The 26,209-nt window shown below is 32.8% G+C and overlaps 1 protein-coding gene across 3 annotated transcripts; it reads left to right on the top strand.

Annotated features, from left to right (window-relative positions):
• Positions 1-95: 95 nt before the first annotated feature.
• Positions 96-23,612, top strand: LOC148613275 (uncharacterized). 3 transcript variants are annotated; one of them, XM_088586595.1, is made up of 14 exons: positions 107-157; positions 1,104-1,387; positions 3,389-3,552; positions 4,201-4,410; positions 5,743-5,876; positions 6,949-7,138; positions 8,021-8,132; positions 8,905-9,042; positions 12,161-12,373; positions 12,749-12,899; positions 13,690-13,834; positions 14,991-15,130; positions 19,026-19,881; positions 22,582-23,612. In XM_088586595.1, the coding sequence occupies exons 3-14, from the start codon at positions 3,396-3,398 to the stop codon at positions 22,599-22,601; spliced, it is 2,466 nt and encodes an 821-aa protein (XP_088442721.1). In that variant the 5' UTR covers positions 107-157; positions 1,104-1,387; positions 3,389-3,395; the 3' UTR covers positions 22,602-23,612. The 3 variants fall into 3 exon arrangements, with proteins under 3 accessions (XP_088442720.1, XP_088442721.1, XP_088442719.1); XM_088586594.1 differs by lacking the exon at positions 1,104-1,387 and having other exon boundaries at positions 96-157; XM_088586593.1 differs by having other exon boundaries at positions 1,104-3,552.
• Positions 23,613-26,209: the final 2,597 nt, after the last annotated feature.

Consider the following 26,209-nt stretch of genomic DNA (forward strand, 5'->3'; position numbering starts at 1 on the left):
AATATGTTCATAATGTACAGATTGGAATTTAAAAAATTGCCGCGAATTTTACTAATCTGACAAAACCACGCCTATTTCGTTGAGTATGCGTACGTCATTAGTGTGCCTCATTTTGGTCGCCATTTTGCCAGGACGAGGTCCAGTTAATGACTTCGAGGTTTGTGACTCGTTCTCATAACTCTGCCTCATTTTAGTAGTTTCATTTTATCGCTAATCATGTCAACATATACTTCACTGTCAGTCAGATTTAAGTACTCATCTGAATTTTGAAATAAAACGTTATGTTCGGAACAAAATTACTTACAAACACTTATATAAACAAAAAAAAATCTTGGCACATCGTCCGTAATCAAGAATGTCTGGAGTCTTGAATTGAAACAAATGATTAAGCGGTTAACCTATATACAGTAATGACCTTAACCTTTGACGTGCATGTACATATACATCTCTGGCAAATTTTGTTTTTGAAGACTGGTATTTGAAAGCAAGATATATTTTAATAAGATAAAGGAAAATAATGATGGAAAATAAGCACATTATTGATATTATTTGACAAGGGTCAAGGTCACATTGAAATAATTGAGCTGAGCCATACAATGCAGAGAAAATCCGGGAAGGGTACAGGCTCGAGTGTCCATGACCAGCTTGGGGAGGGGGGGGGGTAAAATTTTTTGTCAAGATTTCAAGGGAAATATATAAAGAGTATTACATGTAGGTTTCACACCTACAAAGGAGGGTTTTGATGGATATTAAGGATAATGTTTGTTGTTTGTTTGTTGGGGTTTAAAGTCAGAGCAGCAATATTTCAGCTATATTCAGACGACATATAAAGGATGAAGAAACTTACATATTGTACCTGTTAGGATGGGTCAAAAATGATATTTACTTAAACTTTGAATAAATATCGCAGTGGCATTTCCTTTTACTAAATATAAATTTTTAATTTCTTAGACCACTTTCATCCTGGTCGGAATCTTCAGAGACATTAAATCTTTATCCATATGAAGTTTGTAAAGTTTGAATAATGTTTCTATGTAAGACATAATACTATCTGGATGAAATATTATCCTGTGGAAATTATTTCACATTTTATTTTTTTCCAGAGGATATTATTTTCCGTGCAGGTCCGGGTGTCAAAAGAATAGGCCTACAGCAGCACTAAGCTTGTAAAAGGCGACTAAATAGTGCTCAGAAACCTAGCCGGGGCTAGGTGCTCTGTCCATAGAGCAACTGAGATGTGTGCCTCAGGTGGTGAAATGGGGTACCCCTGGCATGTTACATGCTGGGGTTGTCAGGCTATAATATGGAAAACCTGACCGCAAACCATAGTGGTGCACAGTGTTGGGAAAGATGCCACGTTCCTCGCACGATAAAGAACCCTGCTCTGGTATTCGATGGGAGTAGGAACCTTTGCGCTCTGCCGCAGGAGGCTAAATTACCCGACCCTATCCATCCCTCCTTTTTCTAGTGGCAACCAAAATTTGTCTACCCTATTATCCTTGTGTCTCATCCCTTGTTTCATTGCATCATCATTCATGTTCATTTTATCATCCATTTCATGTTCATTGCCTGAATATAGCTGAAATATTGCTGCTTGGGTGTTAAACACCAATAATCAATCATTATTTCACTATGAAAAATTTTCAACACCATTTTAAATTGATTCCACTAAGTATATATTATATTATGAAAAAGCTAGTGGTGTTCCTAATTGTACACAAGATATTATTTCATACTACAGTAAATAATATACAGCAAATAAAGCGTCCTGGATAACATGTCATTTAAAAAACTACCCAAATCGTTAACACCTATAACACTGAACTTTTTTTACCCAACAACAAACCATTTAGCCACACCTTTTTTATAGTGCCCCTAATGAAAATCCTTTCAAACACTTGTGTGTCTAATCATCATTAGGTTGAGTATGGGAACAATTTTATAGTCATTGAAAACATTTAACTATTATATAATAATCCCTGGATTAAATTTGATATTATTTTTTCCCGGTGGAAAGTATTTCACTAGCTGTATAGGGTTTGATCTCTGTCAGGTTGAATGAAGCTGCACTCTTGGAAGTACTTTCTTTTCTAGCTGTAAAATCAAGGATTTTGATAATTTAAGTAAATTATTAAAAGCTTTTTTTAATTCATTTCAAATTGTAATTTAAATCCTTAATGTGTGGAATTTTCATTCAAAATCAGGAAAGTGTAAAACAAAAACTATGGATACTAAGTTAAGAGTTAAGAAAAATTACCTTTATATTGAAGAAAATCCATTTTTTAAAAATAAAAAATTTACCTATATTTGAATGTGTATATCACATGTTGGTAATTATATCTTAAAAGACAAAGTTATCTACAATTTGTATATACTGATTAATACATGTCAAAATCTGTATCACATACAGTATCAACCCGAGACTCCTATATCACCCAAAGGGCCACCAGGGTGCTTGCGCATATACAAATGTACATGCATATGTTGGTAATTATATCTTAAAAGACAAGGTTACATAGATTTGTATAAACTGAATATTACATTTCAAAATCTGTATCTCATCCAGTATCAACCCGAGATTCCTATATCACCCCTAGGGCCTCCGAATCCAATGAAAAATTTATAATACAAAATGTGTATATAAATCCATCATCTGTCGTTGACTTAAGAAAACTGTCTGTGATAAGAATGGTCACTATTCATGGGTAATTGATCTGTTATCCATGCGGCCCTTTTGGTGATATATGAGTCTCGGGTTGATACTGCATTTAAACTGATTTTGACAAGTCATGTTCATTATATCATATATTTTCAACATACATTTGTACTTCAGGTCCGAGAAGGGATGGGATATAGGTCTAGGGGTGTGATATAGGGTATGCAATAAAGGGTAGACAATATAGAGTTTAAACAATTACATAAAATGCATATACAAAAAAGGTATATTTTAATGTAAATATATGATACACAATGTATATACCAGTATATATTTCACATTTGAAAGGTTGAACAAAAATCTATGCTATTATTATTCCCTTGAGCTTCGATAACCTAAACTTGTGAATGTTGATAGATGTATTTTCCGCTGAGAGCGCTAAAAGGTTTTACAAATCTTTTGGCTCTTGCCACTGCTTTATCAATCCTGATCTATGGTCTTAATTGACAAAAAGTAGAAACAAGGATACAGGTATACTTCAGCCTTGTAAGCAAAAAAGTCCATTCACTAAGCAACCTGTAAGAAGTGGAAAATTTATCAACTAAAAAAAATATAATCACCAAGGTGCCAGGTTTATATTCAGGAATTCTAACATTTTAAAAATAACCGAAGCTCAACAATAATGTCAAAGTTCAAACAACATTTGTTATTTCTGTTATTTATCATTTCCAGATAAGACATGACAGAACTGGATGTGGTCAGTTCATCAACTGACCTAGTTTCCTCTGTGTATGATTCATCTAACCATTCTGTTGTTCCTGACTCCAGTACAGGTCTTGTTGTGGCAGATGAAGGAATCTCTGGTCTCGATACTGAAACTCTAAATGCTACCTTAGGTACATGAACATGCATGTAGATGAATATCATGTACATGTATATGTCTACAAAATTTCTGCAGTACTGTCTTGATGTGATCACTTCATCAACTGACCTGGTTTCCTCCATGAATGATTCATCTAACCATTCATCTATCCATAATGTCTACAAAAAGATATACAGTACATGTATGTCCCACCAAACAAAAGTTGAAATTACAACTCTATGTTATGATGTAATGTTCTACTTCATGTAATTTTGCATGACAACATTGTAGCATAGTTAACAGGACTAAAAACAAGTCGAATTTCCTCCATTGTGAAGGAAATTGTTGTTGAAATTTTTTGTCAAAATTTCAAGAGGAACATATATAAGGATCTCCATGAAACTGGTATTACATGTAGGTTCCACACCTACAAAGGAAGGTTTTGATGTGTACATGATTAAACATATATGTGTTGTTTAAATTTTTTTGTCTTGGATACCAGTTACCCATAAGTCAAAATATATGGTGTAGAAAAGACAAAATTATATTTTTGTGAACAGAATAATCAAGTTGGTAATGATGAAAGTAAAAAGATTACATGTCATTTTAATGTTGCCTTGTTATTTCCTTATGTTCCAGGGTTTTATTTATTAATATGGCTTCATTTACAATTTAAATCTAGCTCCTAGTTTAAGCAATCCTACGATCCAGGGTCTGCTATCCTCACCTGTCAGTTTGACGGGAGCACAGCTGATAAATCCAGAGGGTATACAAATTATTACGCTGAACAACCCAAATGAGATTATAGCTACTACAACTACAGACACATCAAAATGGCAGTTAGCTACTATTATTACAGTTGGAGATGGTGAAGTCAAGTCAGAAGTATCTGGTAAATATTGTGCATTAATTGACTTTAAACTAGAATGCAATCTAATTAAAATTAGGTCTTAATTGCTTCCAAATTACCAATGTATAACAGGATAGCACACGTCTAATCTCCACATTACTATTGAAAAAGAAAGGTGGTATAACATTCCAAAACATGATTGATTATGCCCTTTTTGCACTAAGAATATTGGTGACAATTTCCATGTACAATGTCACTGTAAAATATTTAAAACAAAGTATTTAACAAAATATTACTATGAGTATCTAAATAGCAACAAAATGGGGGGATTGCTTTTTTTTTCAGATGCATTCAGTATAGTTTCGCTTTTTACCCTTTGACCTCAAATACGCTCTTCCATGGAAACGCAAATCACCTGATTGCAATTCTGTTTCCCGATTAGCCAAATACTAATAACTTAGTGGCATTTGAAAAAAACTGTCTTGAAATTGCGTGCCATGTGTTATTTTCTTGAATGAAATGTAGAAAATTACAAGTAAAACGAACAAGAATTTGCTGCGTCGGCTATCATTTTTTATAGATAGTAGTTGTTTTTACATAACCTGTACCAACTGATGCACTTATTGTTGTGAGCGTGTCATTGATCATCAATCAGTGAAAGATTATAGTCAATCCAACACATTGAAGCTGGTTGATTAAATCAGTGATCACTGGGGTTTTGCATCAAATATTTACTGATCTCTTCAACTGAATTTATGAATGATCTGTTTCATTTTTCTGTATTACACAATGTCATAAATTAATCAACTTTAAAATAAATCTCAATTAGAACTGTTTTTCATTTGTTTTTGTAAATTAAATGCAAGTTGTGAACTTAATGTTTTGAATTTATGGCAAAGCTATAAGTACTTTATACACAGTTTAATGTGCCACTTATGATAATCATTTGGTGCACAATTCGTATGATAATGATGGTGATCATATGACAGTCATATAATAATTTACATATGATAGTCATATGATTATAATATGATTCCCATATGTTAGTTTTGGCTTAGAAACATATTATTATTGTATGTTTGTGAAAAACATATGATTATCATATGTTGCAAACCATATAATTCTCATGTGTGGCAAATTTGGCTATGTATTTTATTCATTCAAATGTATATATTAATCCAACACCTGTCATTTACTCAACAAAACTGTCTGTGATGAGAATGGTCACCAGTAAAAAATTCATGGGTTATTGATCTGTCATCCATTGTCAATAACCCTTGCACTGATTGGTTCATGGACTGTTAACTACTTGATTATTTCCATTATCTTATAAAATACCAAATGTTAATATTCAAATTAATACTACTTTTTAAGATGGTTCAAATGCCACAGAGGTGGCTGCCTCTTCATCAGAAGACAGTGTGCTTATGCCACCTCCTCCTGTGCCACAGTTATCTCCCTTACCACCTGATGCTCCAGAGTGGGCCAAGAGAATCATTTGTTGTGAGGTATTTATTATTAAGATCCATCAAATTTCAAAATATTATACTATACTATATCTGTTTATCTTAACATTTTATGAACAACTCGGCAGCTGTTTCTAGAAAAGCTGAGGACACTTACCCTACCTGTACAGTTTTTAGTCGAGTCTGGGTTGCTGATTTACTTTTTGCTTCTATATACGTGTTATTTTGGTTATTTCATGTTCTTTTTTATGTGTGTCTATTTTCCTAGTCTAATCTTTGTCCTAGGAATATCATTTTTGATTTCTGTTTGAATCTTGGTTCTCTTATTTACTCCTTCAATAGGAACTAATATGCTTTTCTTATTGAGAAACCTCTTATTCACTAGGTTCGGAATGAGCCTTGGTTTTATCATGTCTCATTTTTAAAGGACATACTGTAATTGTATTAATTTTCGCGGATTCTCTCATGCAAACAAATATGTGGGTATCAATTTTTCGCGATTTCCAAAAAAGGTTTGGCATCATATAGTGTTCAAAATTAATTTCAAGGGTACTATTTTTTGTGGTTTTCTGTCCACCGCAAAAATCGCAAAAATTCGTACGTTTACTGTAATTAAGCCCACAAAACAATGTTGTCCTCCATGAAACATCTTTCTTACTTTGGCCTATTATAAATTGTGTTGTGATACAAGTTTTCACTTAATATGAAGCTGTTTCTTGGGTATGGACACAATTTTATTGCCAGAAATATGACCAAAAAGAGATGAAAAGTACAAAATGAACATATATGATTTAAATGAACTTCAAGAAAATTTTTATTCTTTTTTAAAATAAAAAAATTAACAAGTCCTTACTGATATGTTATGGATTTAAGTCTCTAAATTCACAATTAAAGCTTTCTACACAATAGAATAATTTTCAGTCATATTTTTGACCAATAAGGGCCTTTAATGTCCCTTCTCCTTTATTGTTGATGTAAAATGTAAGTAGAGGTATTTTTTTTTCTCAGGCTTCATTTTCAAAGTGAAAGGATTAAACTGTTTTATGTACATGTAAAGTAATTCATACATAATTAAAATAGAAAAAAATGTAGTCCAGGCCTGTTTATTATTTAGAAAATAGGAGATTACTATCGAGGATATGTACAGAGTGATATGGACCTAGATATTTTGTTGACATTTCACAAACAACAGACCCAGAGTTTATGGGGAACCAGACAATCACCGAGCCCTGCCAAACCATCTACTCGACTGATGTGGAAATCACAGTACGTCCCTATGGATGGTATCCCTTTTATTAACACAGGTATTTGATAAATGCAGTCTTATTGAAATTAAGACCTTTCATACTTTAACTTTTTACTTATTAAATAAATCACAGAAACCATTTTATCATTGTTTTTTTCATGGGCTAGCCATTTGTCACATTTTCTACCTGTGAGAAACAGTGAGGGGTTAAATATTGACATAAACCAGTGGTAAAACTGATAAAATGGAGCTTCTGTGATTGATTTCATTTCTATTAAGACCATTTTTTTTCATATTTTTAAAAGATGCAGCCTTTGTATTGTACTAAGTGATGACCATTATGGAGCAAAATTCTACTTTGCCATTGGTAAAGTTGGGTTGAACTTACATGAATCTATGACATTGGAAAAAAGGCTGTCGTATGTCTATGATGTTGGGTCATACATTTATCACCATTTTAACGACTGTGATTTAATGAGTTTTGAATCATGTTATTCATGTATTTGAATATAAGGCAAAACAGATATAAAAGGGAGGGCTCATTAAAATTAAATTGTGATAAATGTTAACCTGCACAATGTACATCTTAGTCTCAAAAGCTATTTTCATGATGCTGTAAATTTAGGAAATATGCTTATTAGCTTCTCAGGTATGACAGATGAGTACCAACCTACTATGAAAATACTATTGTGGATGCCAGCTTTTGTAAATAGGGGTAAAATTACTTGATATATTGTATATGGGGATCACTGGGAGGAAACTTTTGGTCATAGTTACTTCTTTCTATGATGCATGTATTTCTGTTAAAGGGGCTAAAATGCCCCTTTAATTGATCATTCAGACCTCACTGTCCTGTGGAATATTCTAAATGATCCAAAGGACATCTGACCCATTCTGAATAGGTCCATTAAAAACTACGGCTTAATCTGTTGTTTTGCAGGCAGTAGAGCAGTTGTAATGGAATGTCAGTATGGACCACGGAGAAAGGGAAATCCTAACAGGAAAGAGACAACTGGCCAGTCTGGTGAATACAAACTTACATGTCCTGCAAGGTATGGTTTCGGTGAAGTGTATAGGCTGTACAAAGGTAAAGGTACCTGAAAAAGGCCCCTAGTTTTTGAAAATTTATAATTTTTTTTTTGAGCAAAAGTATTACACTAAAGTTGACTTAGCTGTATATTTTAAAACTGTCAGAACTGCAAATTGTGTCATAATCTTTACTCAATACAGGGGAATTACTACAATTTTGTATAACCATTAAATTAACATTCTAACATGAAATACAAGTTTAAGCTTGAAGGTAAACTAATTTGACTTTTGTTTTGTTTATTATAATTTAAGGATGGTTATTAATATATTGTCAAATGCTTGCCAAGGGAGATAATATATAGCTAATGTGAAGAATTTACATTGGGTCCATATATGCATGATCTAATGTATGGAAGCACAAATTCTGAACCATTCAAAGGATTTTCATTAAATCAGGCTTCATGTGAAGATTACATTCAGGGTTTCTCACCCAGTGTAGTCACTCAGAATTTTAGTTTATTTCAGATTTATTTGTACTTTATCCTTGTTAAAGAATTAAAAAAAATAAAAATAAACTAGAAATCTGTTTAAACTGGTATAAAGGGACTTTGATAAATATCTGTTTAAAACAGGTTTTCAGATTATTCAGGGTTTGGTTTAGACAGTTTAACTGTTTATTCAGCATCTGGTTTATACAGGTTTTCAGATTATTCAGGGTTTGGTTTAGACAGTTTGCTGTTTATTCAGGGTTTGGTTTAGAAAGGTTTCAGTGTAATAGAAATATTTATTTTGAAGGATTTATGTAAAACGAGTAAGAAAGTTTCCAGAGTATGCAGTGAGCTTATGTCAAGATAAGAAGACATTAAAACTGGAGATGGACAGAGCATTCCATGAACTAAAACAGAATGGCTTCAATGGAATTGGTCAGGAAAGGTAGTATGATTTTTTTCGCTTAGTCTACTACAAATGATACTTAATTGGCCCAAAAAATAGAATTTTTGAAAAAAAATCTTCCACAAAATATGAATGAAAATGCATAGATTTTTCTGTTAAAACAGAAAGTTTTTTTTTCAGCAAAAATCTCCCTAAAGCAATTTCCATAAAGATTTTTATCATTAGATTTAGCATTTTTTTGTAAATATGCAGTCATGCCTTTAAAAAAAATAAGTTCATTGAAATATTCTATTAGAGTAGAAGACCATTTTCGCCACTTAAGGAGATAGACCTAGGGTAAGGGACACAACTCTTAAAAATCATTGGAATGTTTGTATTCAGCATTTTACATCAATGTCATGTAAGCATCAAAGTTACTTAGATTGATTTCATTCTGTGTCAAATGAAAGCTTGATAGGCTTTGGTGAAATTGAATATGATACAAACATATCACTGACTTCATGAGTTATGTCCCCTTTCCTAGGTCTGCCAGCACTCCACAATTTAGTTTAGTTTCCCACTTTTGGCTAGGGATGAAAAATGACATAAATGGAAACCGGTGGTTGCTATAGTGATTAAAAATGAAGAATCTATTGTTGATAAAACATTTTCTGAAAAAAGGGGACTTTTAAAAGTATTTTGCAATGTTTTATTTATTTTCAATGTTGAAGGGGCTTTTTGTCAATGACAATTTGACTTCATTGTGAAAGTGAAAGTAAGTCAATTTTTCACCATGCTAAATTTAATAAGTGGATTACAAAGTGAAATAGCTCAAAATCTAACCGGCGATGCCCATTTGAGGAAGGGGTTTTCGAAGGAAAAAGTTTGAACAGTTTCAGGGGATGAAATAAAAATTGCAGATATTTTGCGGGAAATTTGATATTTTTAAACCTGATTTTATGAACTTTTTTGCAAATTTTCGCATATTTTTGCATGGTTTCTATGGTAACCCTATATGCTGTGGGTATTTTTTTTTCCAGAAAATTTTTACTGCATCCTGAAGGCCTTGGCTAGAGCTATTTCTAAATATATAGATTTACAGATGCTTGACATTTTTTTAAAGTGATAAATGTTACAAAGCATCAGATTACAAGACCAAAATTAGGCAGTTCTACAATACTGTGGAGTGCTGGCTCTACATCCTTAAAGCAGCATGTTTGTACATTGACAGCTTCAATAAGGGAACCCATTTTCACCACTTATTTTTTAAAATAAAATGCTGTATTTTGACCATAGAACAATGAAAAATTACTTGGCAAATGAATCTTACAAAAGCAATTTCTTCACGCACATCCAAATCCAAATTAGATGAAAAAAGAAAAATTCAAAAGTAGAAACTGATCTTACTATCACAAGACAAGATTGTTTTTTTTTCATAAATTGAACTAAGAAGTCTAGTATGAAAAGGAATATCCCATTCTATCATGATCTTGGTAATTCTATTACAAATTGAGAAGTTATAAGTGAAACCACATCAATAAGTAATGTTGTACCATTCAGCTTCTAGTTCGGGAGAAAAACGTAGTATTGGAAGCCAAAAAAGAGGGTGGCTTTACGGTCCCTCTGCTGTACCTTTTCATGGGTGTAAATGTTTTGATGTTCAGGCTAAGAGGTATATAAAAAATTTTGGTGTTCTTATTTAGGCAGATGCTCAGTGGTGCACAAAGAGTAAATATTTCACAGAATTTATTTTGGCATTTTTATACAGACTAAAATATGCTAAAATTAGCACTCTGTGAGAGGTACTTCTGAAATAGTATATGGTTAGTACCAAAGAAATCAGAGTGCATTTTTTAACGTAAATTTGAAATATGTTTTAGAATAAGATTAAGTGAATCCAAATCATGTTTCTAACATTTAAAAAAGGCAAAGTTCCAAAGGACTGATTTTTAACATGGCTGCCCTTGAAAAAATCTGGGGTTATGATTTCAGTTTGCATTGTTGATCTCTTATTTTTCACATGATTCGAAATCATGTTTTTGTTTCGTTTAAAAGGAATGGTGAAACATAAAAATGATTTGGAATCATGTTTCAGATTTACATAAAAGAAACACACCCATTCAATGATACATTCTTGCATTGACATTCTCCTGTAACAATGTATTCATAAATTTTTTTCTAACTATTGTGAAGGTACTTAAATCCATGGATATCAATGTTCATGGATTACAGTAAGAAAAACACAAGTTCGTGTATTCTTGAATTCGTGGTTTTTGAGGTTTGCAGGATACACATCAATTGGAATCTACTTTTCGTTGGAAACCAAATTTTGTGGTTTGGTCTACTCACAAAAATCACGAAAATTGGTACCCCAGGAATAATTATGCTTTCACAGTATATGAAAAAATGTATTTCTTCTATAGAATGTTAGAAAATTTAACAATTTGACAGTTAGCTCCCCCTGCATTGTTGGTCATTTATGTCAGTAAAATTATCTCGCATTTTACCAGGAAGAGGCAGCAATTCTGTCCTTGACACTAAAAATAAGTATCTGTGGTAATTACTATGTTTGAATGACGTTTATTTTCTTATCATATTTCCCACTGCCTGATTCTTACAGAGACTGGTGGTGCTAAGTAGTAGCAGTGTTAATGTCTACCTATCTCTAACAAAAACATTAACACCCAAAGTATTCCAGTTTGTGTTTAATCACAAATATTAACAACATCCAGAATATTCCAGACTGTGTTCAGTCACAAACATTAACATCCAGAGTATTCCAGACTGTGTTTAACCACAAATATTAACATCCAGAATATTCCAGACTGTGTTCAGACACAAACATTAACATCCAGAGTATTCCAGACTGTGTACATTCACAAACATTAACATCCAGAGTATTCCAGTCTGTGTTCAATCACATTGTTTTTTCACCTAAACAAAGATACGCCCTACAAGTTTTCATAATTCTTTTTTTTTTTTAAATAAAAAAAAGTTCAGGAATCAAATCACCTTCTTTTAAGTTAATTCTTTTAAAATTACATCAGAATGGAACATGACTAATTCAAGATTTACATGAACTTTTGTTTTTTTGGGAAGTTTGTCAGGTTTCACCTGTCACATATTACCTGCAAACATACAAATTTGACAGAATCTGAATACTTACAATTTTTTGCAGATATTATGTTCAGCTACCCACAGAAAAGGCACATCAATTCCATGATGCAGTTGCTCTTGTTCCAGCAATAAATGTTGCTCCAACTACAGAAGAGCCGGAACCAGTGGAACCCGATAAAATTAGCCATAGACTGGACCCAAGAGTGGCTCAAAAGATTAGAGATATTGTAGCTGGGGGAGAAACCAGGGTTTACGCTGTTAGGAAACAGCTTAGGTATACTGTTTAATATTTATTCTCAAGGACAATCACTGTTAATTTAGATATTAATGCATGCATTAACTATTGTGATTATGTCACCAAGAATATGGAATTGAAATTGCCCATTTGAATTTTTTTCAATTTTGAGAAAAAATCCTGCATAATTATTGTTTAAAGCTTTTATTATTGTGATTTTTAGTCAGTCCCATTCTTTGTAATAAAAACCGTTGCAAAAACAATACAGAATAACAATATAGCACTATGAAATCTATAGACGAAAAATATATGGTACATTCTACCTTAATTTTCCAACTGTTCATCAATTTTTGTTTTCATCTTCTTAAATGAAAATATAACGAAACCTTACTAAACTAATACATTTTTTTCCAGAACTTACGTAACTAGAGATCTTTATCATGGAGAAAAGGTACCAGAGAGGCATGATCTGAATTTGTTCCCAACAGTCAATGATTTGAAAAATCACATTCATCAGGCTCTGAAAGATGTGGAGAATGGAACTCTACCTCTCACAGCACCCACTGTATGTACATGTATATATTATAGACTAGGAAATTTTTCTGGTAATATTTTTTTGCTAGGACCTGTAATACATAAAATAAAACTAGTTACAATGACTGTGAAACCTGTCCTTACAGAACCCTGATAAAAGAACCGAAACCTGTCTATATCAGACACTTTTTGTAATCTCTTCGTGCCGGTTTAAATGTATTTTTAATCTGAGTTAATCAAACACCTGTCTAAACCAACCAATATTGAAGTCCAAATGGGAGTTTAGTTAGGTTTCACTGTGTTTTCACAGAAAGAAATGAAAACACAACTTGACAAACAGTTGGGAATTCTGTTCCAAATGAAAGCTTGAAATAACAGTATGTCTTTTGTCTCTAGATTTTCATATTTTTACACAGAAATGATGTGGGATGAACTTTACAATTTTGATTTGAAAACCGTAGGGAACTTGATTTGGGATTATTAAGCCATGATGTTGGATATATTTCACAAGATTTCATAGAGTTCCCAAATTTCGCACATACATTACATAAATTTATATGAATTTGGAAGATGGTCGAAAGAGATGCTCTGTTTTATTATAATGATCTACCGTAAAACTGAATGTGAAAATTTATTGGTTGAAAAATACTGGAAAAAAAGAAGGTAGGGAAATGTTTTCATTTAGAGTACAGTCAAACTTCACAAATTTACTGGCATTAAGTGACATATACATGTAAATAGCAGAGATTGGTAACATTGACTTCAGAGTGGAGATGGATAAAAAACATTGAAGTACATACAATTTTGATGTTTATTAACAGGTGAATGTAGAAATTATTGGTAATGAAAACTCTCGTGGTTCAAGTGGTGACCAGTCTTTATGGGTCCAACAGGGAGGAGGATCAGAAGACAGTGAACCAGTTCCAGAAACAGTCACTGTGACTTTGACCCAGACCTCTGGAGAAGGTACTGTAGAAAAAAAACTTCTGTTTGTTGTGTGCCAAATTATCTTTTTACTGTGGGTGTGTATTCTTAGAATTTAGAATCCTGATGAAATGTAAAATTTCTGTGGAAACTTGGAGATTCTAACAAAATGCACAAATTCAAAATGCCACAAAGGAAAAAAAAATAGACTGACCATTAAAATGAATATGAGACTCACAATACCCGTCCACACGAGACTTGTAAAAGTAGTCGAGGATGTTAAAAAACCGTCAGTCACAATACCAAAGACCAAAATTTCACATTGAATGAAGGATGTTTTCAAAAGGTTGTGAAATCTTTTAAGATCTTTCAAGTTAAAACAATATAAGTAAAAAAATGATGAGTCAGTGTTCTTGTTTTTTTATACAAGAATTTTAAATTATGGCAGAAGATGGATTTCTCTTGATTTTCTATAGGTTTTGTCGTAGTAGGTTTTATCTATTTAATATCTGGAATATTGCTGCTCGGACGTTAAACCCCAACAAACAAACAAACAAACATCTATTTAAAAAAAAACAAAGAAATATCAAGGATTTCATAAAAAAGTTAAGGTGTGTTACAGAGAAATTATGAAATGAAAAATGGGAGATACTAGGCAAAGAATATCATGCTATGGAATAAAAAGTGGGAGGCCCTAGGCAAAGAATATCATGCTATGAAATGGAAAGTGGGAGACACTAGACAAAGAATATCATGCTATGAAATAGAAAGTGGGAGACACTAGACAAAGAATATCATGATATGAAAGAGAAAGTGGGAGATGCTAGACAAAGAATATCATGATATGAAAGGGAAAGTGGGAGATGCTAGACAAAGAATATCATGCTATGAAATGGAAAAAAAAACAGTGTAGTAAAAAAATCTGACCAAAAAATGGCTGAACATTAACGAGAAACATCCTTAACATTTTGTGTTTTTAGCTCTCAGAAAATCAAATGTTACCCTATTTTACAGCTTCCCATTTTATTCATCTTTTAATATAAAATTGCATTACCAAACCTAGGAATGAAAAGTGTTTCGTTAGCTTCATATATCCTGTACTTGTTTAATATTACTTAATACTATTCAAACAGCTCTATAAAATGATTTTATGGATAACTGCACCCAAAAAGTCAATGTTACATGTAATTAATTTCAGATGGACATCATGTTATATCCCGAATAGAAACCCACTTAAGCGATGGGACAACCCAAGTCAGTACAACACTGACCCCAGAAACTGCCCAGCTGTTGTCACGGTTACATCCAAACATGTTTCCTGCTGGATCATTACTACAGGTATGCTGTTTCTGGGTGTAAGCAGTATTTTTATGCAGAAATTACCTGCAGGTTTTGTATTTAACTGTTTTGTAATAGTCCTTTTTCATATTTATTAACTGCAAGCCATTTTAGCAAGTTTTTATTAAAAGGGACATAACCCACCGACAACCTAATTGGTGGTCTCATTGGGGAAAGGAAGAACAGTAAATATTCATCTTTGAAACATAAACTATTTACACTTTGGTAAGTAGCCAGTGGGTTTGAAATTAATTATTCAAAAGTAACCAAGTACTTACCATAGCTACAGTAAGTCAAATATTTGGATTTGAAGTCTACTGCTGTCTGTTACTCCAATCTGCCTGTAATTCTGTCTGTCCCATAAGTTTTTTTGAAAATCCTTGAAGATATTGAAATGATTTTTTGTTTGTGAGTCTTTCATGATTAGTTACAGATCAAGTTAAAGTTTCATTGCTCTACGCTGAGTTTTACCAAAATAATGGGCCCTGCACTTTAAAAATTGTATTGAAATAATAGTTTTTCGCTTTTTTTTGTATATGCTTGAAGATATTTGACTGGTTTTTGGTATGTGAGTCTGTCATGATTAGTTACAGAATGAGTTTAAGTTTCGTTCAGCTATGCTGAGTTTTACTAAAAACAACATCATTTGTGTCTCACAGAAACAATAACACATCTGACAAATTGCTTTTTACAATTATGAGTTATGATATAGCTGTATGAAGGTTAAAGGGGCATCACTTTATCTAGTTTATCCACTGATTTTTATAGGAGTTATTCCCCTTTGAAATCTGACTGGGGGCACATATGTTGTTCTGATGGCAAATTCTAATGTATTACAATCAAAATATAATGATTGATTCATAATTATGACGTTTTTTGTTTGGGAGTAATTGAACTATAGACTGCAGACCAATGAATATTAATGATGGAAAAATCCAAACCATGATGTACAAAATAACTTGCAACCAACCAGATATGTGTTATCGGGGTCTAATCTAGACATCATTGACAAGGAAAAGTTGAAGTAAATTCTGTTTGAAAAATAACAATAATGACATTTTTGTCTTAATAATCTGATCTCCCTGTCAGAGACAAAACCACTGAACAAAGGATGCTTATGTCTACATATGCTGTATTTTTATGCAACGATAGTCCATTCTTTATTCAGACTTGTATTTTTGAAAAAAAAAACCACATAATTTTCGCATTTAAAACAACCAAATCAAGAATGATAACTCTTGCCATTTACAGAAACAATCTATAGAATGTTTATCTTAAAGCACAACAACCAATTGATCAACTAAGACTGGTTATTTGGTTAGTAACTGTTTCTGAAAGAATAATCAAGGGAACCAAGGTTATAGTGGTAATCAAAAGAATGTAATCCAGGGACAAAGACCAGACTTGGAAAATAGACATACACAACAAAGAACATTGAGTAACTAAAATCATACATACAAAGTAACAAAAGCAAATGAGCAACTCGGACTCCACTAAAAACTGGGAGCATGGACCAGGTGCATTAGAAATTAGAAATAAAATTAGAAATAAAATTGAATAAGACATCTATGAATGGCCTCCTGACTGATTTTTACAAAGACTGATACTTAAATTTGAAATAACTATTGTATTAGAACTTCACAGGTCATTTCCATTCAAATTAGTGAACGATATATATCTTTATGATTCTTTTCAAGCAGTGCCTAAAATTTCATACAGATACCTTTTAACCTTGAGAACATTTCATGTGGGAGATTCTCACTCAAAGATATGTGTGGAAGACCCATTTTATTTTGTTTTTGATTTTGTTGGAGTTTCACCTATTAATTGTGGGAGATTTGGATACAAAATTTGGTTGGAAAGTTGAGACATTTTTCATTATTTCGAGACATTTTCCATTATTTCATAGATATTGGTTACTCGCAACCTAGTAACTTATTTTAACATACAAAATTATTGCAAAAATAATTTCTGAATGTTGAAATAATATAATCTTGTAAAATATACGTGATTTATATATTACAAATATTAGAAGTAATAATAAAGGTATGTTTATATTAATATATCATGATAGAGATGGGTTTTTGCAAAAAAAAACCAGTGGGGGGAAATTTGATTCTTGAGACTGGTATTTTTCGTGAATACCCCCTCCCTGCCATGATATATTTGTTGAGATAGTACTATATAAAAGGTTGTTTCTCAAAATTTGGTCTCAATTTGTTGGAATAAAGCTGTTTTGAAGCAGTCCAAAAAGTGTTTTTTTTTCCATAAAAAGTACATATTTTTCTAATCCTGGATGTTAGGAGGTTCAAGTACTTTATAAGTGCATTAGTGAATATGGTAATAAAAACCAGTAGCCATAGTAACATAGTTACAATAAAAATGTAATCCAGGGACAAAGACCAGATATGGGGAACAGACATACACAACAAAGAACATAAATTACTAAAATCATACATACAAAGTAACAAAAGCCATAATGAGCAACTCGGACTCCACTTAAAACTGGAAGAATGGACTAGGTGCACCGGTAGGGTAAGCTTTTCTGCTTTTCTAGAAACACAGGCTCATAAAAAGTCGTCAGGGGTAGACGAAAGAGGAAAGGAAAACTATGACACGTTGAACAAATCAGTTTTCATGGCTCAGATGGATACACAATAACGATCCACAAGTTCATGATGACGACCATAAAACTTTTGTAGTGATGACTTCAATCTTTTAGCAACATAACCATGCTCCAGAAGCCTGTTTGTTAGAATTCTAGCGTGATACATAAAGTCTGCATAGTCTCGGCAAGCTCTGGCATAATGTATGAGTTGTGATATGAAAACTCCATACGCAGGTGCTGAAGGGATGTTGAAAAAAATAGAACTGAGTATTAGTTCAAATCAGGGGTGCCTTTAAAAAATTAATAGCCAAATACTATGTCTTATAAAGGTGGGAAGTAGGTAAAAATGATAATACCCTTTTTGACTCATTGTCTTGCAATTTTATTTCCTAAAGTTTGTGCAAAATTAGATATTTGAAAATTTGCCAGCTGATGCTGAAAAGTGAAACCTAAAATGGAAGGGTACTGAAACATTTGGGATATTATTTTTCATGTAAATTACACATGTTTACCATTGCATATATAACATCTTTAGATATATTAATGCTTCACTACATTTAATCAATATATTCAACAAATTTCAACTTTTATTTTTATGTGTTACAAAATTAGACTGGGTCAATTTTGTATACCAAACAGTATGTCTTAATGAAATTGTACAGTGTATCCTTAATTTCACAGAATATGAATTAAAAAAAAGTAACTGAATGATTCATGCTATCAGGATCTTCTTAAGCTTTCCAATATATCTTTCAAGTTCTGCTACAGAGCAGCCTGCAGCCATTTTATTGTTGGACATTTTTTTACTGTTTTTTAAAATTGATAAATGAGGTTACGTTACTTTGAATGAGGAGACAAAAGGACTACTGAATGAACTTTGGCAGGTTGATGCTTGTGTGGGGAAAATAGGCATACACGTTTTGGCAAATACCACGGCTAAAGGAAAAAAGGGCATACTTTTAAGGATATACCCTGGCATCTGAAATGTAATCTTAAAAAAATTGTTTATAATACACTTGCTATCAACCAATTAGAATTTAGGATTCTTACATAAAGTGTTATTATTAATATGCTATTTTGGATCATTGGTTTTTATATTAATAATATATGTTACTGCTTAATTGATTCTGCCATTTTTTGTTTTATTATGTAGATTATACGATGACTATACTTCTAGAAAACTATATTGATTGAACCAACAGCATGTTTGGATTACAGTGTCAGTATGCATGCAATATTCTCTATTATGCTTGTAACCAGTTGTAATTTCTTGTGTTCTATTTTTAGCAACAAATTGACCAAGCAGTTACATCAATCTCAGATAAAATGCTGACAGATAAACCAGATGAACCTAGTGATCTGGGTTCAGAAGACAATACGTTTTCATCTGCAGACAGTCTCTTACCTAGTTTCAGTACCACTGACAGTTTAGTTTCAAATTTTAATTCTGTTGCAAGTCTAACAATGGAAGGGCTTTCGTCTGATGAACAATACACAATAGAAAATTTAACACAAAATATAGGTTGTGATAATCTGGATCAGAGTATGAACTCAGTAGGCAATACATCAAACTCTACTGATGATGGGAATAGTGCTAATTCAACTGAGTCTCAGTCCAAGGGTAATATGTCCAAGTGTGAATTGACGAACAAATCTGAAAACAGTTCAACTCATTTACAAATTGATGCCCTTCAAAGTGACAATCAAAGTGAATCATCATCACAAATTACACCTCTAGAAATCAATAGCTTGTCTAATGATATGTCTGGAATAATTCAAATACCATATTCATCAGTAAATGGACTTCAGATAATACCGATTTCTGGATCTGGGACTCTATCTGGTATTGGAGGTCTCCAGTATCCTGTCCACATTGGTCAAATAACAGCAGATGACCATAGTGTTATGACGTTTTCACAAGATGGTGCTGTCTCGGATATGCAAATTGACAGTTCACAAACGATCGGAGATATGCAAATTGCATTTACTGGTGATGAGGCAGATTCTAGTCAGTTGGAGCAATACAGTATTAAACTTGAAGAGAAAGTTGGAGGTGAAAGTGACCATGTGCAATCTAGTCAAATTAGCTCTGAACTGTCTCAAGAGGAAATGGAATCTGCAATACATGAACAACTCATTCAAGGTATTTACATATGTACTGGAGTGAAAGAGTAATCAAGGGAACCAAGGTTATAGTGGTAATCAAAAGAATGTAATCCAGGGACAAAGACCATACATGGAAAACAGACAAACACAACAAAGAACATAAAGTAATGAAAATTATACATACAAAGTAACAAAAGTAAATGAGCAACTCATACTCCACTAAAAACTTGGGAGCATGGAACTTGTTAAATTGAACATAAATTCTAAATGGAAGATTTTTGTCCTGTTTACCAGGTGTTCAAATTTACATGTACTTTCAAGAGTGAAAGGTCCTGGAATTTTTTTCATCCTAAATGTATGGTCCACGAGAAGAAGTTTCACAGTAAGATTATAGGGTTTCTCTTAGACAATTTTAAAAGGATGGGCCGCCCTGCCACCTTTCACTTCCATCCTTCTGCTTTTTATATAGACACACGCTTTACAATACAAGGAAGGACTTGTATAAGCAGAAGACTCAAGGAATATAAATTTGCATTAAAAAATGTCCTGTCCTGCCTACTGTTTCAGTAAAATCTTCCCTGAACCTTTGGAGAAGTTGTGGGAAATGCTAGAGTAATTGTAAAATGATATTTCAATGGTCCCAGATCTTGATTATGAACCAGCACTTATTTGAACTTATGTTTGCCTAATGCTGGCTTAAAATACATTGAAAATTGATGAAGTAGGACTGTACAAAATCTATGATTTAGACTTGTTTGGTGTTACTTTTATTTTTCAAATTTATTTTCAAGTCAAACAGCAAAAGAAAGGAAAGTGTGTACCAACAATGACCACAACAATATTTCATATACAACAAGAAGTCATTACACTACCATCAACCTATGTTTTAATTTTTCCATTCTTCACAGTAGAGTCACTATTATCCACTTTGACTGTCACTGTGACTCAACTGTCTCTCCACCAAATTGTTAGTTGAGATAAAATTGCTTCATTTCAATACTTTTCATTTATTTTTTCTGTATAGAACTGAAATGCTATTTACCTTAAAAATCATTGAAAATATTTTGTCATGCAAGCAAAATAATTAAACTACCAGGTACAAGCATATTTTGAAATGGTGACTCCACTCAAAGCAGAGGATGCTTACCCTGCCAGTGCACCTGGTCCATGCTCCCAGATTTTAGTGGACTCTGAGTTGATCATTTACTTTTGTTACGTTGTATGTATGATTTTAGTTACTTTATGTTCTTTGTTGTGTATGTCTGTTTTCCATGTCAGGTCTTTGTCCTTGGATTACATTCTTTTTATTTCCACTAGAATCTTGGTTCCCTTGATTACTCTTCCACAAATATCATATCCATATATGTGAAGAAATTAAAGTTAGTATTGACAGTAGTGTAAATACATGTACATGAATTTAACACAGAAGATCTTGGTGGTACCATTTAAAAATATGTTTAGCTGTCTTAGTTAAATTGAAATGATTTTACCTCAGTTTTATATTGTGTTGAGACACTACTGTAGAGATGCCAGTTTTACTGTGTAAAGTAGAGAGATTAAAATTCATGCTGTCAAAATTGTATGCTTCAACTGCCTTCACTTCTAAGTACTAGTCCAGAAAAATTCTGACACTGCCTATGGTAGAGGTTATTCATGGTGTAGAAAAACCCACCAAACAGGGTTTTCAATAGGAAGAGGCATCAGGCGACCTTCACCACTTCACTGCAATGAAATCACCTGTTCAAATTTGAATTCTGTTATAGAACTGAAACAGAAAAAAAATCTTATTTCACCTGTTCATATCTTAATTCCTCCTTCATTTGTTATATTTTCATTTCACAATATACACATGTAGTCCTCTTTCTGTATTCAAATTAGTATTTTTGATACACCATACATTCTTTTACTAAAATCAACCAAATCAAACCAAATCAAGAACAATAACTCTTGCAAAGTACCAATTTCATATGCAAGCTATAGAATTTTTATTTTATATGTGCAATAAGCGAATGACAAACTTGTACTGGTTAAGAAAGTAGACCTAGGGTAAGGGACACAACTCTTAAAAATCATTGGAACGTTTGTATACAGTGTTTTACATCCATGTTATGTAAGTATCTAATTAACTTGGATTGATTTTATTCTGGTTCTAACAAAATGTTGTTAGGCTTTGTTGAAATTAAATATGATGCAAACTTATCACTGATTTCAAGAGTTATGATGTATGTCCCTTTCCCTAGCTCTACCTCCTTAAGTGGTCTGAAAAACCCACCAAATTCACATAGAAATGAAAAGAATTTTATTGGGTTTTAACATGCATTAATCACCTCCTGTCTGATTTTTATAATTACTGGCACTTAACAGTTTTAAATTAGTGCTCAAAGTTGTACTGATGTGTAAAATTGGGTCTCATTTCATAGGGAAAATATGTTAAAAAATCAATCTTGTATTAACCATATACATGTAAGGTCTCACCAAAGAAAATGCAAATATCAAACTGCCGCAAAAACTTTTAAGTTAACAAAATGTGGAAGAGTAAATAAAGGTCTTGCAAAGGTCTTTCAGATTTGCAATATGAAGGGGTTTCTGTGAGTGTGCATCTCATTAATCTAGCAGCAATGTTCCTGGTAGAAAAGTTAATTTTGTTTGTTTGTTTGTTGGGGTTTAACGTCCGAGCAGCAATATTTCAGCTATATTCAGACAATGAAAAGTTACTTGATTTTACTTTATTTTGCAGGCAATCTCGGAGATTCATGATGAAGCCCAGATCATTTTTAGATTTTAATGATGGCATGTCAAGACCTTGATATCTACTCATCTGTACTATTAGTGCTGTTGGACACATGTTTTTATCCTGTTTGACCCTCCTTTTAATAGGCATAGCCACCAATTTTCATTAACAATTATTTCCCTGCTTTATCATTATTAAGTCAATGTCCTGCCATGTTAGTGTTCTCCCTAGGGCCTATAAGCATCATTGTAATACATGTATGATGCCATTTTTATATTTGATGTTATGCTATCTGAACTGATTTTCCTGAAGATAATGAAAATATTCTTTCCAAACTTTCTACATTACCAAGAAGCTATTTTCAATTTCCTAGGAAGAACAATGCATGTACTGCAAGCATTGTATTAAAGGGTTTTTGAGATTTCAGAAGGTAACAGTGAAATGCAAATCGGTTTTTTGATCTCAATACGTTCTGGGAAGGAAAACTTACAAGCCCATTCATGCAAAGGGAATAACTCCAGCTCCATTTCAATTATAGTAATTGATTATTACTAAGAGTAGACATGAAGTCAGCTATTACATGTATGTTATCTTTGAGCTGAATAGGACTAGTGTGTAAACATATTAATTTTAACTATTTTCATGGTGGACAGAAAAGTGCAAAAAATAGAACTGCCTGGTTTCTACATGGACAGTCTTATAGTTATTCCTTCCAGTTGCATGCACTGACATAAAGGAACATTTTAATTAAGAAGGTAGACCAAGGGTAAGAGATATAACTCATGAAGTCAGTGATATGTTTGTATCATATTCAATTTCACCAAAGGCGATCAAGCTTTCATTTGACACAGAATGAATTCAAAGTTACTTTGATGCTTACATGACATTGATGTAAAATGCTGAATACAAACGTTCCAATGATTTGTAAGGGTTGTGTCCCTTACCCTAGGTCTACCTCATTAAATTGTTTCTATATTTGTTAGATAATGTTATTCTAAATTTTATCATTGTTTTATATTAAAACTAATATAAATTATTGTTGTGGCTTTTAACTTATTTATTTTACTATAAATGTCATAGTTTACATTCAACACATGTAAAGGTCACACAGTTAAGATTTCAAGCACACTGGTTAAACAGAGTAATATAGCATTAAAGTTATATGGAGTCTATGGAACAAAGCCCCTCAGCTAAGTCTGTTCCAGATTTATAAAGTACACACAGAAAGTCAGAACAAAATGTTGAAATCAAGTAAAACAAGTTTAAACATGCAGATACTATGCCTGCAAGACAAATATATCCCGATAGAAATTTCTCAAAATTCTACAACAGCCGGAAACATACTTGGAAATTCCTTAGCCTTATCCCTTGGCCTTCCGCCCCACCGACGATAACTGATGTCCGCCCCACCGATGATAACCAATGTCCGCCCCACTGATGCTAACCGATGTCTGCTCCACCGATGATAACCGATGTTTGGCTATACAAGCATATGAAATTCTATTTCTATTGAAAACATAAACTTTGTATAATTTACGGAATATTATATACGTAAAGCGGCAGTTCAAAAAGTTTCTTAAAAGGGGGAGTCTGATACAAATATTTATGTAAAGGAGGAGCTACTATGCCTTCATTTTCTCCTTGTACCAAAATTTTGCACAACATTTACCAAGAAAGGGGGTTTAACCACCCCCTTCTACCACCCAGATGCTTATCCAGGATACACAACTATATAAAATATTGTTTTTGAGATTCGGTGAAAGTACATATTAGTCTAACAGTTCAAACGGTGGTCGACAAAATCAGCAAATAGCTTCGGTCAAGGAATCAAATTGAAAATAAGGGTAAAAACAAAATTACCGAACACTAATCTGTTCATAATAAAGTTAAGTCCAAAATAAATTTGGCAAAATAGATATTACACCACTGGAGCAGCTGGTAATCCCTTTAGGGATTACTGATTCAGGAGCCTGTTCTCCCATTAACTGTCCAAAAATACTATCAGCGTTATTAGTTTTCCAGAGGAGGAAGTAAATTGCTTGTAGACGTATAATCGGTATTACATGTATCACACTTTTTTATTGCACAGAGTACCCAGCATTCATAAACAGAAAAGGCATGTAGTTAAAATGATGATTGTTTTTCTTTCCCTGCACTGTGAACAGACACGTTTCTATGACCTATAAACTACCAGCACAATTGTAAATTTCTATTTTGCACTGTAACTAATTCTACTACTGTATAGAAGTACTGCTTTTACAGTGATAGACAGTATTGGTGCGGATTCCTGGAGGCTTAATGGGGGTAATATTCTCTTGATTATTTCCAAATCTACCACAACCAAAAGTTTCTTGCCTTGTATCCCTTGGCCTTTAATTTCATTTACCACTAATTAGAAATCGTGGATCCGCCCCTGTAACAATATTCTTTGCATATTTATTCATATGTATGGTTCAAATTGCGTTCAGTGCTACCAACATCACGCGAAGTCTTTATCAACGTTTGCTATTACTTAGTACTGTTTCTTAACTGTTGTTTTTTTCATAGTGTGCTTCAAGACTTGTGTTAGACAGTACGCTTCCAGTTTAGTGTTTTACATTGCATTTTTTAGTATTGTGTTTTATAATACGAATTCAATATTGTTTTTTTTTACAGCAGGTTTCACATATTGTAATTTCAGTTCGTTTTCAGTTTTGTGTTTTCATTTCGTTTTAAGTATTGTGTTTTACAGTACATTTTCAGTATTTCAACTTTTTTGTTGAAGGTTAAATAACTTTTAAACAATTCAGTACTTCTATACCAATCTGATTAAAATTTGACCCAACAATTCATTCATTTCAGTCGCATGCACTGACGTTATGTAACATTTAAAAATGGTTACTATGTTTGTTAGTTAATGTTATTTTATATTTCATGATTGTTTTATATTAAAACTAATTTTAATTATTATTGCGGTTTATGAATTATCAGTATTACATATGAAACACTCGTATCAATGGTTGCTTACATGGGGTGTGGCATGGGATGCTTTCATGGGCTGGTGAATGTGATGCTTACATTGGATGGGAAATGGGATTTCATAAGAAAAAGAATGGATATGGTGGACCATCGTATAAACTAAATACAAAATAGTAAATACTTCAGAGATCACCAAAGGTCTTCAACAAGTGCAAACACACCTAAAATTAGCTACGGAAGATCGCGACAACAAAAGTAATAAAATCTACAGAAACGAACAATGACAGTTTTTAAATTTAAACTAAAAAGTAATATAAGGACATATGAACACATTAATGACCAACATCTCACAATTTTTATCCAGGGGTGGGGGAGGGAGTTGGGATTTGCTGTCAGATAAGAGTTTTAAAAAAAAACCGAAATAATTTTATTTGGAAAACCTGTTTTGTTTAATAATGCAGAAAATACAGACAATTTTTTTTATTTTATTCAATGGATGAGCAGACATTTATTTTTTTTAAAACAGATCACAGCCCCCTAATAAAATGGTCGGTGCCCAAGTTTGTGATGCACTTCGTACACTTTTCATAATATTTGGTTTAGAATAAAGAGTTCAAGTTAAACACGTAGACAATTTTAAATTGGTTCGATTTACAACGGAGTTAAAATTAAGCGA

Source organism: Perna viridis, chromosome 6, assembly GCF_037379345.1.
Source record: "Perna viridis isolate PV_CMFRI_1.1 ecotype Kerala chromosome 6, ASM3737934v1, whole genome shotgun sequence".
Classification (NCBI taxonomy): domain Eukaryota; kingdom Metazoa; phylum Mollusca; class Bivalvia; order Mytilida; family Mytilidae; genus Perna; species Perna viridis.